Source organism: Coenobita brevimanus, chromosome 50, assembly GCF_032717465.1.
Source record: "Coenobita brevimanus isolate Jiangsu-jjx chromosome 50, ASM3271746v2, whole genome shotgun sequence".
NCBI lineage: Eukaryota > Metazoa > Arthropoda > Malacostraca > Decapoda > Coenobitidae > Coenobita > Coenobita brevimanus.
The window spans coordinates 54,498,351-54,515,796 of NC_137003.1; the positions used below are offsets into that span (position 1 = coordinate 54,498,351).

At 45.5% G+C, this 17,446-nt stretch overlaps 1 protein-coding gene across 1 annotated transcript in view; it reads left to right on the top strand.

Annotated features, from left to right (window-relative positions):
• The window catches only part of LOC145399799 (uncharacterized), a 301,841-nt gene extending 285,992 nt beyond the window's left edge, over positions 1 to 15,849 (top strand). The window contains exons 2-8 of the mRNA XM_080272348.1: positions 9,548 to 9,762; positions 11,442 to 11,521; positions 11,609 to 11,891; positions 12,389 to 12,576; positions 12,967 to 13,111; positions 13,951 to 15,391; positions 15,443 to 15,849. Of these exons, the coding sequence (XP_080128474.1) occupies positions 9,548 to 9,762; positions 11,442 to 11,521; positions 11,609 to 11,891; positions 12,389 to 12,576; positions 12,967 to 13,111; positions 13,951 to 15,391; positions 15,443 to 15,849 (2,759 nt within the window). The remainder of the gene's footprint in view (positions 1 to 9,547; positions 9,763 to 11,441; positions 11,522 to 11,608; positions 11,892 to 12,388; positions 12,577 to 12,966; positions 13,112 to 13,950; positions 15,392 to 15,442) is intronic.
• Positions 15,850 to 17,446: the final 1,597 nt, after the last annotated feature.

Here is a 17,446-nt window from a genome sequence, read left to right on the forward strand (position 1 = left end):
GTGTGTGGTGTGGCAGAATGAGGTGCATGTGAGCTGTGTGAAATGTATCAGGATGAGGTGTGTATCAGAGGTATGACGGTAGTATGGTGGTTTCAGGTATGATTAATATGCATTGGTATGTATCAGTATGATGATGCCTGTTAATACTAAGTGACATAAACAAGACCCTGTTCTACCCTCATCACATCCTTCTCATTTACGTAAAATAAGGTATTCTATTCACTCGTCCATGCGTCAGATATCGCTGCGTAATCTCATATTTGTTCATGAAGATTCCATTCTTCTATAGGGCTTTTTTTTTGCCAACAGATTCACATGGTATTTCCTTGCATAAATACTAGGGGGACAGTTACTCAAGATGGCGTTTAGTCTCCTCATTCCGATTATTTTTTATTTTATTGTTTCTGTCTCCAGACTTTTTTTTTTTTTTTCATCATTTCGGGAGGGATTGTAGGAACTGCAAAGGTTAGATATAGCCTTTATTGCTTCACTACAAGAGGTCTCCCCAGAGTTGAATAAAAGTATTTGGAGGTAGAAGGACCATATCAGTAGAATACGTCACCGGCTATCTGTGTACCTATCTTTGTACTGAGAGGTTTTTCATAAGCTGAGAAAAGCAGTTCGAAGATAGCAAGGAATGATGAAACGCCGTCATGATATTGAAGGAGCTAGTGGAGAATTTTTTATCATGTCACGCAGAATGGTCTCGTCAGTGCTGAGTACATTCGTATGGCAGTCGTAAGAATTAGTGAGACATGGGTTTGAAGAGGTAAACACTGAGTAGGACTGATGTTACCCGGAATAAAATACCGTACTGTATGTGGGCTCATGACAGATACATACCATCCTCTCATTATTATTATTATTATTATTATTATTATTATTATTATTATTATTATTATTATTATTTATTATTATGGCCACCCCAAACGGGATTGAGGCGTCTGGCAATAGATAGATAGATAGCTTATTATTATTATTATTATTATTATTATTATTGTTGTTGTTAGTTATTGTTGTTTGTTATTATTATTATTATTATTATTATTTTATGACTGACTACTGCGTTACGATTTTATTCGCCTGTCAGTACCATAATTCTTTCTCCCTATGACTTTGCTATTTTCACTTCATTCTTGCAACTTTCAGACGATTTTATTTAGGGTAAGATATTAAGTTGAGTAAAATCGTCGGGTGAATGAAAAAGATATATGATTGAAGGATTTAACAGGGTGCTAGAAGTATGTAATTTTATATTCTGTAGTTCTTTCACTTTAACTTGGCCTAGATTTTCGTTTGTTTATTTTTTAGGTTGTTTCGTGTAGATCAGTTGCAGGAAAAGACACTGTTGCAGCTCTACATCCGCACCATAGCACTTGTTCATAGTAGCAGCATATTCTAGTGTTAACCTCTTGTTACAACCCAGCATTCAAGATAGGGAGATGGCGATTTTGGGCCAAGTTAGAGTAGAAAGGGTATATCATGTGTCCTGACCAGACGATTATTCAGACTATGACACACACGGGAACACTGCTGGTAAAACATTTCTTCCCTTACATGCAATGCCCTCACAACAGACACCATTCCCATTTTGTACTTGGCCATCATAGTGAAGGGTTAGTGTCGGCTATCACTCCCCAAGTTGAAGTGCCGTGGTACTGCATTGGGTCTCGCACGGATTGATACAAATGCAGATACTCGTAACTTCCAATAATTCAGAGTTTTGTTCCTTACGTATACTATCAACACTGGGTCAAATCTTGGCATGTTCTCTCCACCCAGTTCAGAAGCCTCTTATTCCTTTGTAGATTGACGTATTTGTATTCCTTTGTTGATTGACGTATAAGTATTCCTCTGTAGATTGACATATATATATTCCTCTGTAGATTGACGTATATATATTTCTCTGTAAAGTGACGTATATATATCAACCTGTATCCTTTAATGTCGTATTTCCTGCTGTAGTCCTGCTCCTACCAGATTATTTCATTCAGCTTTGGAGAGCCCCTTGGTAGTGAAGACGAAAAAATCCCAGTGTGATTAAATTGTCAGGACATATGAAGAAAAAAAATAAGATGTACTCGGGCGGAAAAGGTTAATGTGCTGAGGTGAGTAGGTAAATTGTGCTGTGAGTAAATGGACTTTAATGTGCTCGGGGCAAATGTACTCAGTATGTGCTAAAAGGGGCTGTAATTGGCCGGTGTACTACGATTATCTTTATGTATTATGATTAGTCTTGTTGCCTTCAGACGATTTCATGCAGCATAAACGACACTTCTTTATTCTGGAGGGGTTGAATGCTGTCCTGCCTTTATTAACCCCTTCATTACTACAAATCCACCCCAAAACTGAAATAAATCGTCTGGTGGTTACAAGAATAGAAATTGTATGACGGTGCCTGTTTTTCATTTTACCTTTTCCACCTTCACCTGATTATATTCGGCTCGAGAGACTAGGTGGGTTAGATACAGCCTTCCTCAGCCTCTTCAGTACGAGAGATCTTTCCCAAAATGAATAGAATCGTCAGGAGTTAGAAGGGATGGCTTAAAAAAAAAAAAAAAAAAAAAAAAAAAAAAAAAATTCTCTGGGTGAACAGGTTGCTTTACATACACTGACTCCTTTATATTCTACTCTGTGTACTGGAAGACGATTTTATTCAGCTAAGGAGCGACACCCCCAGCCCCGCTCTTGGTGATGGGGTTAGAGGGATTGATTCATGAGAAAGTGTACTCAGTGAACTTAGAAGGTAATGTACTGAATTAATTTGGAAGACGATGTACTGTACTGAAAGAACTTTGAAGGCATTGTACTGGAGAAATCTTAAACACGTATGATATGAACTTTGGAAAAAATGTAATCAGTGAATGTACGCAGTGAACTTAGTTATTAACTTGAAAATGTCCTCACACCAGTTTTACTCAGATGTAATTAAAACTAACGTGTTGCTTATGTTACTCTTAACCTCTTCATTTTGATTATATCTCTCTCTTGAACCCCTTCACTGTGATTTCGCACTTTTTAGACCGCGGAGCATCTCTAGGAGCGGCCCATTCAGTCGGTCACGCCCTAAGGATTTTCACACCAAAATTGCCTCATGCTGGTGACACTCCTGATCGTATTTCATTTCAGCATCGCCCTGTGGTCCTGCATCTGCCTGTAGTCCATTCATTTCAGCTAGGCGGAGATTTTTGTTCTTTCGCAGCTTATTGCCCGTATCTCAGTGGCAAAATAAATCAGTGCAACGACTGTGTATTCTTCCCGTAGCACTTCATTGTGATTGCCGCTATATTCTGTTGTAAATCTTTAGCGACAACACAAGATTATAGATGGCAATTTTACGCCTTGTTGAAGTGAACAGAGTATATTGCTTCTGTACTTGTTCTTTTTATTCAGGCTACCGTGCAGACAATTCAGTGCACCTTGTGGAGAAACCTCTTGTAGTGAAGGGGTTAGTAAAGGCTATACTGTATCAAATCCCTCCAGTTCGGAAAGTCTCCCCAAAGCTGGATAAATTCGTCTGGCGGTAGCAAGGTCAGAAAAAAAAAGTACCAAAGTTCTTGCAACCACCTGTCAGTATCTTTCAGCTTTGGTAGGCTCTGTTGCAGTGACGGGATAAGTGAAGGCTGTCATAACCCCTCTATTGTGAAAAGTCTCTCTCTCGCGATGGCGCCGGTATAGTTGGGCGGTTCCGTTACCCCAAGATATACAAACGCCCTTCAGCTTATTCACTGTCCTCTGAAAGGGAGGTGGTAGGTTACAGAAGAGAGTAACTTCAGCGTGCAGTCTGCTTGGTTCGCATTCAGATGAACTAGTACTACTCATGCTACTATTCTGAAACGTCATCCTCAAACTGAGTAAAATCGTCTGGTGGTAGCAAAAAAAATAATAATAATAATTATGATGCCCTTGTAGCAGAATAAACGGCAGACTCCATTAGCCTCGGCTCTGTGATAATGCATACTTCTTTCTTGCCACGCACAGACGTTTGTTCAGCTTAGGAGAGGCGTTTTGGAGTGCTTCAAATTTTTGGCGGGAAAACACCAGACTGATTAGGGAAGTCTCTCCTAGGCCATGTAAAAGCGTCTGCCGGTAGCAAGAATATAAATACAAGAATTCAGTGAAAAGGTTAACTAGGCACTTTTGCAGCGATAAATCTCCCATGAGCTGAAAAAATATCGTCTGTTTGTTTGCCAGAATACAGCAGAAAGCATCCCCCTAAACTGAAGGCGTTGTTGGAGAGAGTCAAGCCTTTTCATTACGAGAAGTGAACCCTTTGCTTGAATAAGACCGTCTCCTCAGAATAAAATGCAAGGCTAAGACGTTCATCAGTTACCTTTCCTGTGCCTGGCTTAACCTCCTTCACTACGATGTCGGCTATTTTATTTATATATTTATTTTTGTTTTTCTTGTTACGTTCAGGCGATTTCATAATGTTTCAAGAGGTGCTTTTCGAACTGTAAGGGACATTTTGAACTGGAAGGGTTAAATATAGCTTCATTTACCCCTGCAGTACGCATGGTCTTTCCAAAACTCAGAGGAAAAAAATGGGAGTAGCAAGAGTAAACTACAGTAAATAGTTATCGTTGTGCCGGACTTAAAACTACGAACAAAAAATAAATACATATGTTTTTATCATCATCACCGTTATCATTACCACCATTATCCTCCTCCTCCTCATCCTCCTCCCTCAGTCACAAAGGCAGTACGGAAGATCCCGAAAACAGGAAGAGGAAAGCGCAAAAGCAAGGGAAGCTGTTACCAATTAATTTCATAGCTGTATTTTCTCAGAGGCAAAATATTTCTAGGGTTGCAAATATATATATATATATATATATATATATATATATATATATATATATATATATATATATATATATATATATATATATATATGTACAGTATTTGTCATAAGATGTAGTGTAGTCGGATTTAGCTTTTTCACTAGGATATCTTTTTGTTATTTTTTGCTCCCGAACGATTTGTTCAGCACAGCAAAGAGCTTTCGTGTGAAGGGGTCAGTGAAGGATATATGTAACCACTCTAGTTCTAAAATTTTGTCTCTTGTACTCTGAATAAAATCACCTGGTGGTAGAAAGGAAAAAAATATAAAGGATTACATTATATTAAAGAGCGTAATCGCATATACCTCTCTTAAACAATGACGAAAATATTCTGCTAGTTAAACTCATCCAGTGGTAGTAAGAACAACGTACAAAAGATGCCATCGTCCTGAACCGCGTACAAACAGCATTCTCAGAAAATTGCTTAATGCTGTAGCCTATTCCATGTTACAAAACTTTCCCCGAAGTGATTTGTATCCACAGCAGAATGTGAATAATCTGTATAATTTAAGTGAAGTGGCTGGGGTAGGAATAGGTGTGGGTGTGCGTGTTGGTGTGGGTCTGGTCTGGATGTGGGTGTCTGTGTCGGTGTGGATGTAGGTGTGTTTGTGGGTGTAGATGTACAGCATATGTAGCAGATGTGGGTATGTGTGTGTTGTGGTGGGTGTGGGTGTGCGTGTCTAGCGGTGGGTGTTAGCGTAGGGTGTAGATATCCGGTGGTAGGTTTGGGTGTTGGTGTGGAAGTGAGTGTAACTGTGTAGTGGTAGATGTGGGTGTGTAGTGGTGGGTATGAGTATTGATGTGCTTGTAGGTGTGAACAATGATGTGGATATGGTGTAGCAAGTGTAGTTGGGGCGAAGGTGTGGATGTAGTAATGGGTGTGTGTAGGTGTCGGTGACACTGTGGGTGTGTAGTGGTAGGTATGGTTATGGGTGAATAGCGGAAGGTATGTGTGTGTGTGTGTGTGTGTGTGTGTGTGTGTGTGTGTGTGTGTGTGTGTGTGTGTGTAAGCAGTGGAAGGTTTAGGTGTGAGTGTGGGTGTGATTGCGGGTGTATGTAGGTTTGGTTTTAACGTGTGGGTGTGTATGTGGTCGTGTGGGAGTAACAGGTGTGTGTCTAGGTGTGGGTGTAACAGGTACGAGTATACAGATAGTGGCGAAATAATAACAGGCGTAGGTATGGCATATGTGGGTGTAGTTCCGGGTGTAACAGGTGTCTCTACTGTAGATATTGATGCAGGTGTGGAAATACTTATCAGGTTTGCCACTAACAGGTATGGGTGTAGGTATGAGTGTAACAGGTGTGAGTCTGCTGTAGGTGTGCATGTATCCGGTGTAGTTGTGGAAATAGAAGGTGAAATTGACAGGTGTGGGTCTAACAGGTGTGGATGCAGCTGTAACTGTAGGTGTGGCAGGTATGGGTGTTGTTGTGGATGTAACAGGTGTGAGTCTAGGTATGGGTATATTAATTTGTATGAACATACCGGATGAAATTAACAGGTGTGGGTATAGGTGAGGCAGGTGTGGGTGCAAATGTGGGTGTAGGTATGGCATGTGTGGGTGTACAAAGCCCGCCCGAAGCACTAGACGGATGTGGAGGGACGGGGGAAGGGGGCAAGGGAGGGGGGATCAGAGGGGGCAGGATGTGCAGTATTGACAGTTCTCATCATCGCCGTAGCAACCACCAACGCCCCGCCTCGCCCAATCCTGCCCCGCCCCACTCCACCCCGCCCCACCTTGCCTAATCCTGTCTCACTCCTCCCAGCCCTACCCCACCGCGCCCGATCCCGCCCCTCCCCGTCCAATCCCGCCCCGCTCCTCCTCCCCACCCCACACCGTCCCACCAATCCCAGTCTCGCCCCACCCCTCCCAATCTCGCTTCGCCCCTCCCAATCTCGCCTCGTCCCTCTCAATCTCGCCTCACCCCTCCCAATCTCGCTTCGCCCCTCCCAATCTCGCCTCGTCCCTCTCAATCTCGCCTCACCCCTCCCAATCTCGTCCCACCTCTCCCAATCTCTGCCTGCTCCACTCTTGTAGTCCGTCCCCGGAATTACCCCAAACCTATATTTTGTTCACTCACACTGCCACACCGTCACAATCTCAGTACTCCCAGCCACATCTTCCGTACATTTGTACACACTGCCCAAGCCTGTCACCCTCGGTAAACTTTCACACCCTGCCACGCCCCCAGAACACTGATCTGCGCTCAGCCTACACCCTTCCACACCCTTGCAACATTTTTGCACCCTGCTGTAATTTTGCTGCTTTCATAAATGCGCTTCTCTACATCGTTTGTTTGTCGTGGTGCTTGTTTGTCATGGATGCCATAGTGCTTGAAGCTCTTGTCACGCTACTCAGAAATGGACTCTCGTGCGAGTACGGAATAGGGCACAACGTTTGAGAGTACCTGCAGATAAAACAAAAGTGATGATATCTAGGGCTGGTGGGAGTACTGTCAAAGCAGAGGAAGTGTGGCCATGTGCAGTTTGCCACAAGAGTGTAAGAAGTAACTCCATCCTGTGCAGTGTTTGTGATAAGTGGGTGCATAAGAGGTGTAGTGGTATTAGAGGTAGACTGCGAAATGAATGCTCATTTTCTTTGTGCTTTGTGTTGGGGAGAGCATGTAGAGATTGTCAGACGTGAAGTGATTGATCTTGCTGGAGAGTCTCTTGAGTGTATGAAAGAGTTTTGTTATTTGGGGTACATGTTATATGCTGGAGGTGGGGCTGGAGATAGCTCTGTAGCTAGGATAAGGAGTGGTAGGTTAGAGGAAGTTCAGGGAGGTATTACCTCTCCTGACATTGAGAGGGCCCTCCCTCCTAGCTGGGAGACCGTTGTATGGGGCATGTAGCAGGAGTGTAATGCTGCTTAGTGGGGAGATCTGGGCAGTAAAGGAAGTGGATGTTCGTAGGCTTAGACGTACAGCAATGACAATGATTAGATGAATGTGTAGTGCGTCCTTAAAAGCGAGGCTTGGGGGGGGCTAGGATTACGAATGAAGAGTTGAGAGGAAGGTTGGGACTGGAATGTATTGGTGTTATCATGAGGGGTAGATTGAGATGGTTTGGGCATGTTGAGAGGATGGCGGATGATAGTTGGGTGCAGAAGATGATGTTTGTGAACGTCAGGGGTAGGGTTGCAAGAGGCAGACCTAAAAAAAACTGGAACGAGGTCATAGTGTGTGACTTCTTGGATCAGGGACTGAATAGGGAGGCTGCCAGAGATCGAGCAGCGTGAAGAATCGCCATTAGGTGACCAGGACCGATGCATGTAAGCATGTTGGAGCCTTTATAAACGATACGAATCCACTCACACTCCGCACGCATCGTGCTGCCACACCTTGCTATACTCTAAGTACACTCCTGTGCACACTGCCACACCTTTGCGACTCTTGTATATCCTCTTAAATACCCGGTACTGTTCTCCACTCTCAGTACATTTTTCTTCACTCTTTGTACACTACTTCAACCCTCATTACACTTTTTCCACCCTTAGTATACTTCTCTTCATCCTCAGTACATTTCTGCACCCTCAGTACACTTTCCTGTATCCTTAGTAATTAGTTCACGTAATCGATCTTTCCCAGACTCTTATGCATTATGCCATAACTGTACTTCCTACTACACCTTTCCTGCACCCTTATACAGACCTTCTTCGCCCTCGATACACCCTACTAAAGCTTTTTAATACCTCTCTGCACCTCGTCTATATCTAACTTGGCATCGTATACTCTGTCACACCCTTCAGCAACCTTCTGGTTTCTGTTTCAGTATCCTTACACTCTTCTGCATCCTATTACAGTTTCCTCACACCCTTCTACACCCTATCTCAGCTTCACTTCACCATTGTAAACCCTATATAGCCTCCCTTCACCCCTCGTCACCCTTCATCAACTCGACTTGTTGACCGTGAGTTTGTACTGTATGCATTGAACTAATCGCCAATCCCTTTACAGTACGTTTTTTTTAACGAGAATGCTCACGTACACAACCTCTGGGGATTTAATGGCCGATATTCTAAGTTTTATCAAGACTGGTGTCCTCCAAGGGGCTGTTTTGACCCTTTTTGCGCTCCGGCGCACACACTATGACCTCGTTCGGCGTCTTTTGGATGCGCTGTGGTTGGTATGGCTTTGCTGCATCCCCAAACTCACTTTACTCTCTCCACTTTCACCCAGCTTTCCTTATCTCACCCTTGTTACCTATCAGATTCATCCCACTCATCCCACTCCCTCTCATCCCACTCCCACTCATCCGCCTATCAACGGAATCCACTCACCTCCCATACTCGACCCTTCCATCTTATTGCATTTCCCTATCACACTTACCCTTCTCACCCCACTCTTCGTCCAAGCTTACTGCCGCAACTCACCCCAGTCTCCTCACTCTCCCCCACTCCATCTTATCCTACTCACCTGTCCCACCTTGCTCATACTAACGTCACTCATCCACTTAGAAATACTCCTACCGCTCACCCCAGCCATCAACCTAGCTCTCTTATTACACCTTTGCACCCCCACTCACCTACCCCTCTCACCCCCACTCACTCATCCCTCAGCCCCACTCACTCACCCCTTACCCACCACTCACCCCTCTCACCCTCACTCATTCACCCCTCTCATCTCCACTCACTCACCCCTCTCACCCAGCTACTCACTCACCCCGCTCACCCCTCTCACCCCTCTCACCTCCCTCTCCCTCCCCTCAGGATTGGAACGTGTCTTGGAGGAACTGATGGGTGAAGCAGCGTGGCTCAAAGTCCGCTCCGACCTGTACCCCACCCCACCACCGCCCCCGCCCCAGCCCAGCAGCAACCCCGCCTCACCCCGCACCAGCCCCGCCCCAGCCCCTCCACCCCACGACTGGGACCCCGCCTCGCCCTGCTTCGTGTGTCGCGGCAACCCATATCCGGGTGATAATCAGGTGAGTGGATGGTTACCTTGTGTTGTGAGGGTGAATCTTGTGTTAGATCTCTCTCTCTCTCTCTCTCTCTCTCTATCTATCTATCTATCTATCTATCTCCTGATACTAGTTAAATAAATAAACCAAAATATGTTAAACTATTAAAAATATGTATATATAAATTCAAATGGAACTTAATTCTGTGCGATATACCCCCAAGTCCGTAAAACAAAATTATTTATATGTGTAAAAAACGGCGGATGATGAAACGTAAATAAATAATGACCGGTGGAATTAAGTGTGAGAGAGAGAGAGAGAGAGAGAGAGAGAGAGAGTGGCCAGTGAAAAGAAACATTAACAGATGAAACCAGGAGAGAGAGAGAGAGAGAGAGAGAGAGAGAATCTGATACCTCTCATTACCGTGCCCACTCACAAAACCATTGTCCTCTCGAAAATACAAAAATACTAAAAATATATATATGGAGGCAACGAGAAGGGGAGAGAAAAGGGGGTTCGGGGAAAATAGCCGTCAAATTTAGTTAGAGATAATTGATAAATGTTTAAACCATGAATACATTTAGGAGGGACAAAAAGTGAACTGGTAGAAATAAAATAAAATGAAAGTTGTAGAGATAAATTTTGAAAAATAAAAAAGGAGTGAAGAGAGTAATGAATGCAAACCTGTATAGACGGAAAACAGGATGTGAAAATATTGAAAAAGCAAAATTTGATTTGAGTAATCAACACTATAAATTAAATGATGATCTAGGTAGCTGTGGAGATGGTGGTGGTGTTGAGATGCAGGTGGTAGGTAGTGATGATGTTGGTAGGGTGATGATAGTGATGATGGTGGCAGTGGTAGTAGTGGAGGATATGGTTAATGCTAGTGATTGCCGTGGCGGTGGGTGTGATAGTTGTAATGATGTTGATAATGATGGAAGAGGAGATTTCCATGATTAAGAAAGCAAACTACAACAGACATTTTGAAATTCGATCTCATTTGTTACGATATCTGTTCTTTCATTCTAAGATAAGAATAGTAATATTAATAGTAGTAGAATAGTGCAGTGTACCATGTAGGAGTGAATTATAGCCCCTAATCATGTTCATGCACAACCGTCTCCACTCATTAGTACTGCAGAGAGTGGCGTGTTGGAGACCTTTTGTGTCACTAATGTATTTGTTTACATATGTGTACATTGTTGGAACAAGGCTGTTATAGTAGTCAGACCACAGTAGATGTAAGACGTAAACAAATACATAAATACCACATAAGATCCCAGACACACAACCCTCTGTAGTACCTATGAATGGAGACGATCGTACTTCCAGATATAAACGATAATCTTGCTCTTATATATACTATCAGGGACAAAACTTGATCTATCATTCCGCTGCATCAACTTTACACTTATTGTTTGTCGTTAACTTTCCTCCTTGGTGCATTATATCAGAGAACATCATCCGTGGCCAGAGAAGCTTGCCAAATCCCGCTCAGCTTAGAAATTTTAACCAGCAGACGGAACTGACAAGTGGTGAAATAATAGGCGAAAATATGTCGCCGACTGTACCCGTATGTGACAGTAACGTTGTGAGTCGTATTCTAGAGGAAGATTTGGACATACAAAAATAGATTGTCTGCCTTAATGACCCACTGTAGTCCATAGGCATTAATCTAAGTCTTCTTTTCAACTGTACAGGCGGAATCCTCACCACGAGAAGGGTCCACACCAAACCTCCCTCAGGCAGACTCCCCTCCAGCCCCACCCCCACCACCGTCGTCGTGCCCCCCACCTCCCCCCTCAGACTCCCCTTGTATAGTGGAGGAGGACTGTACAGACGTCACCCTCGACCTCTCCACGCCTAGGCCTCCTACGTCCGGCACTCCAAGATCCTCCTCAGCCACACCACGACCCCCATCCGCACCACGACCCCCATCCACACCACGACCTCCATCCACTCCCCAGCCCGCGTCCGCACCTGCGCCGCCAGGTTGGATAATGACGAGGAATGTGGGTGTGGGAGTGTGTGCGGGTGTGGATATGCCACCCCGCCTTCCACTGGATCTATACACTGCCAACCTGCCCCCACATCTGCTGCCATGGCTCCTCTCCACCCACCTCCACCACCTGGCCAGAACGCAGCAGCAGGTGAGATGGACTGAGGTACTTTGTTGTTAGGTCTCTCATTTGCATGCATTCTTTATTTTTATTTATTTATTTTTTTGTAATCATGCCTCATGTAGAAGGTGAGAGTCATCGAGGTTATGTGTTGTTAGTTCTCCCACTGACGTACTTTCACTTTTGTTGTTTTTAGGATCCTACCTCATCGCCGTCCTTGGATGGAAAAAATATTCAAGATGATGACTGTGATGGTGGTTAACCCTTTGACTGACTGATTTATTATGTTCATTCATAAATTCATCTTCTAATATATATATATATATATATATATATATATATATATATATATATATATATATATATATATATATATATATAATATAAAAAGAGGTGGAAGTTGTAGCTAAGGAATACAAAGACTTGTAATAGTGGGTGGAGCAAAAGCAAGTAGTAAAAAAAAGAAGAAGAAGAAAAAAAAAAAAAGCTTCCCAGCTGCTTTAACGCTCCACATTGCCTACCTTCAGGCACAAGAGGACCCCAGCGACGAGAAGGAGCCCCTGCCCCTAGACCTAAGCGCCAAGGGCCAGGCGGGGCGGGGCGGGGAGGGTGCTGTGGCCCCCTCCAGCAACCCCCTCCCCATGCCATCCATGCCCTTCGAGAGAATGCAGACCACCACACAAGGCCCTGCCGATAATAAACTGGCATCCACCAGGTGTGTGTGTGTGTGTGTGTGTAAAGCAGTCGGTTAATAATAGTCTGCTCCATGGAAAGACAGCTTAGGCTGAATTTATTATAGTTAATAATTATGAATGAAAGTGTAAGGAGCTTCCCCCAGAATCATCGTGAGCTTCTTACACTTGTTTTGCTTTTATTCCCACCCCATCGTCCCTCCATGTTTTTCACCAGACATCTGTACCCACCCCATCTTCCCTTCATTTCCTCATATTTTTCACCAGACATCCGTACCCACCCCATCTTCCCATTATTTCCTAATGTTTTTCATCAGACACCCTTATCCACACCCTCTGCCTTTTATTTCCTCAGGTTTTTCACCAGATACCCTTACCCATCTATCCCATTTTTCTTACGCGTTTTCTCTTAGAGGGCGTCGGCGGGGTGACTTAAGCAAGCGTTCCTACACTGAGGAGGAGCTGCAGGCGGCGCTGAGGGACATACAGAGCGGGAAGCTGGGCACCAGGAGGGCGGCAGTCATATACGGCATACCCAGGTCCACGCTCAGGAATAAGGTGGGCCACAACGCCCTCGTTAGCTTGTTTGAGTGCTTTCTGTCAGTGTGTCTATCTGTCTGTCTATCTGTCTATCCATCCATCCATCCATCCATCAATCAGTCAATCAATCTGTCTGTCATTAAGTTTCCTGCCATCTTTTATTACCTGGTCAAGAATTTAGGGGCCCTAGGCCAAATTTTTTTCAGTCCAAACGTTTTAAAGGCAAGAGTGACAGTCGATCTTCCCAGAAGAAGCAATAAGTTGTGAGCAATATACCTCAACCAACCGTTGGATGTAAACTTGCGGGAGCCACAGCCGATCAGTGTGCCCAAAACAAGTAGAGCACCAGGTATCCGAATGTTACATTAACTTTATTAAAATTTTAAAAATGTTGTGCCGATGATCAGACGTGAAACCATGATCGTGGTGGCTTAAGTGTCTTGTGAACGATTGTCTGGTCCATTTCACTCGGCGTTCTGTTGACAGTACTTCCATATTCGTAAGCTGTTTTTTCTTTTCAAGTTCTGGATCCTAATTCATCTCATCCATCGATGGGAAAAAGTCAGAATGACGCTTAGGAAGAAAATGTGGCCAGTTATCCTGATCACTTTCGTGTTCTTTTTCCCGTTTCTGAATCCTGTGTCTTCCATTTGTACTAGTTATAGAGTTAGAATGATGATAATGAGGCTGCACCCATTTAGGCTTGCATGATCTACATAGGGTTACGATAATATAATACGTATCCCTCCACATATGTTTACGCAGCCTATACATAGTAAGGATAATAATGATATGCCTCATTATTCATACCAGCCTATATTTTATACTGCCACCACTAACCCCATTATGCCCGGCAGGTATATAAGCTGGCCATGGAGCGTGAGCGAAACAAAAAGCTGATGGAGCAGTCACGGGGTGCAGGGATGACTCAGGATGTAAAGCCACTGCCACTGCCACTACCGCCATGCCAGAATGGCGTGCCGACCGATGCAGGCGAGGGTGGTGGCAGTGGTGAGAGTGAGTCACAGACGTCGCCTGACAGCTTCAGGACGCTGCTCAAAAATAAGATGGCAGAGAAACTGGAGGAGATGCGACGTGAAGGTTTGGGTGGGGGAGCAAGCCGGCGTGTGGTGGAGGCAGCGCTAAGCCACTTGCTGCACCACCTGCCTCGCCTGGCCCTCCACCAAGACCCCACTGCCCCCACCACGCCTGCCACGCCCCCTCTAGCCACCCACCCCCACCTGGCAGACATGGTACAGCATGTGCTGGAGGAGCGTTGTCGGGAAGAGCTGCAGCGCAGCCGGGCACGTGCCAATGGCTGTGCCACTCCCCTCACTGTGCCTGCATATGCTCCTTGTAATGGCATGGTGGGGGAGCAACAACCCCCTGCCCCACAGCCCAGCCCTCCTCTTGCTCCCTCCACCAACCTGAAAGAGATGATAGCGCAAATGATTGGTCAGAAGTTGGGGTGTGAAGTGCCACGAGACTCTCCCCCAACCCGCCTCACAACCCCCACTCCTGGTGCCACCTCAGGGGATGGTCTTCCCCGGCCCAGTGACAAACGCGACTGTGGCAAGAAAGGTGGAGCAGCAGGAGTGGGTGGGTCTAGTGGTGGGAAAGGGTCACGGCCTAAGCGTGGGAAGTATCGTAACTATGACCGTGATAACTTGGTGAAGGCGGTGCAGGCGGTGCAGAGTGGTGAAATGAGTGTCCATCGTGCTGGCAGCTTCTATGGAGTCCCACACTCTACCCTCGAATACAAGGTGAAGGAGCGTCACTTGTCCCGTGGCAGGGGCAAAAAGGACACCACAGTTCCCCTTCAGGACAAAATTAAGAAGGAGTCAGTAGGTCTGGATGGTTCCTGTGCCAGGGGTGAGGTGCCCCATGGTCCCCAAGACATACAAAGACCTGGTGACACCACTAGACTCAGCAAGACACCAGAAACCACAATAGACCTGACAGGTGATGACAGCAGCCTCGGCAGCAGTAATACAGTCACCCCACCCCTTCTGAAGAAGCCGCGTATGGAGGGCGAGTTTCCTGGGGCTCTACCCTCTACCCCTCTCCTGCCAGGCCCCTTCCCCATGTGGCGTAGCTCACCCCTGGTACCTCCCCTCCTGCCCTCCTACCACCAGGACCTGTATGCCTCGCACATGATTCGTAGGTTCCAGGAGGCAGCACAGAGGACGTCACCTCCTGCCCGTGGCACACCCTCACCCCCAGCTCAGGATGCCCCGTCCTCCCCTCCACACCATGGCAGTGTCCTTGATGCCCTTCTCCGGGGTAAGGCCATGGTCAGTGGGGCCCAGTCTGCAGCTGTAGCCTCCACCACTCCTTCCACCACTGCAGTCACTACCACCATCTTCCCCACCACCACTTCGACGATTCCAACTGCTGCCACCACCACTAGTACTTCTACCACCTCCACCTCCACCTCTACCAGCCCCATCCCATGCTCCAGCCCACACCCTGGCAGTGAGGCATCCTGGCAAGTATCCTCCAGCCTCTTGAGCCTGAGCAAAGGTCTGGTGGTGGAGCAAAGAGGGGGTGAGGACCCCTCTCCACCCTTACTGCACCCCCCTGGTGTTCTTGCGCTAAACACCTTGTACCTGCCCGCCCTAGCTGCCCGCACCGCCCTGGCTGCTGCCCTACACCAGCGGCCCTCACGCAGCTCCAGCCCAGAGGTGGATGTGTTGCCCCTCCCACTGGTGAAGGAGTCCCGCCAGCCCACCCCTGTGGCCGCTGACCACCCCTGAGTTGCCTCACCCAAACCCACTGTGGTGCTGAGTAACGCTGCCTCCCACGGTGCTCCAGGTCCTGCTGACTGTCTTGGTCTTGCAGGATGCCTGTCCTCCCACACTGGCTCGTTGCCTTATTGACCCTACCCTGCCATCACCTGAGAGTACTACCTTGCCATGGCCTGCCTTGCCTCCCTCACCTCTCAGCACCTGCTCATATTAAAGTATTACCGTGGTCCGTCAGTCCATCAGCATGATATATACATATATTTTGTGGCCCAGGCTTTGCTTGTTCATGACCTAGGTAACGTTTTAGTCTGAAATGAAAAGTGAAAATTATACAAGAAACAGAGTGATATAAGACACAAGAAGAATAGAAAACATAACAGATATATTCTGCTTGTAAATGAACATAACTGTATCCTTGCAGAAACATTATAAACAAGGTGATATCCTAATAATCTGACGGTTCCGGTGCATTCTTGCATTCCATCTCCTTTCCTGTCATACCCATCCAACCCAGTCTGCCTCAACAAACAAGCCGACATCCTTATAAGCCAGTGTTGCATCCTAGCTTTCCCTTCTTATACCTTTCCTACCCTAGCGACCCAGTCCACCAAAATGAAAAGGCAGAGATCCTTACAAAAATGGTGCGTCCTTCCTTTCCATCCTCATCCTTTCCATTCTCCCAAAACTAACAAGCTTAATGGTTCTGGTGCATCCGAGCTTAATCCTGTCCTATTCATTCCACAAAACAAACAACGCCGAAGAAGTTAACACGTCCTTCATTTCCATACTCATCTCTACCCTTACCGACCTACCTTATCAACTAAAACGAACAAGCTGACATCCTGAAAGTTAATGGTGCACCCTTTATTCCTGTACTCATCCCTGCTACCCTTTTTGCCCTATCCCATCCACCAAAATGAGCCTTTTGGGAGGTGTGTGTGAGAGGCCGCTCTATTTGCTGGCCCTTTGGAAAAACTCCCGGTGTATAAATCTCAGTGTGCAGTGATACAGAAAATGGGGCTGTTGAACCTTTCGCTGGATGTGATATAGGGTCAGTATTTTTCCCTGATGGTAAGATATTAATTCCTAGACAAAGCCTCATGATCATTTGTTTCAGGTGAGGTCAGTCTAGGGCATAATGATAATGATAACTGTTCCGTCATGCCGACAATCGCTATGGGTGAGACTTCATGTTTTTAGGTTTCGTGGTGGAACCTTTACCAGGATATAGATTCACAAACAAAACCAATAATAAATCCCCTGTGGTAATGTAGATTGATTTAGATGGATGGTGAGAGGAGAGCGTAGATTCTCTAGATGCCTCTAAACAAATCTTAGTTTGTTTGTTTGTGAATCTCTGCCCAGGTTATTCATGTTGCAATCGCTGCAGGCCAGTTAGACTCCTAGTGATGTTTCTGATTGGGCTATCTATCATTGACGAATGTGTGCATAATAAACAGACAGTTGAATGCATGAGCAAAACTGAAAAATATAGACAAAACTGAGTGCAGAATTACAATAAGAGCAGTGCACCATGGCACTATATGTTTAAACATTTGTAGTACTATGAAGCAGATTTCACTATTCTTGGTAGTACCAGGTGGAT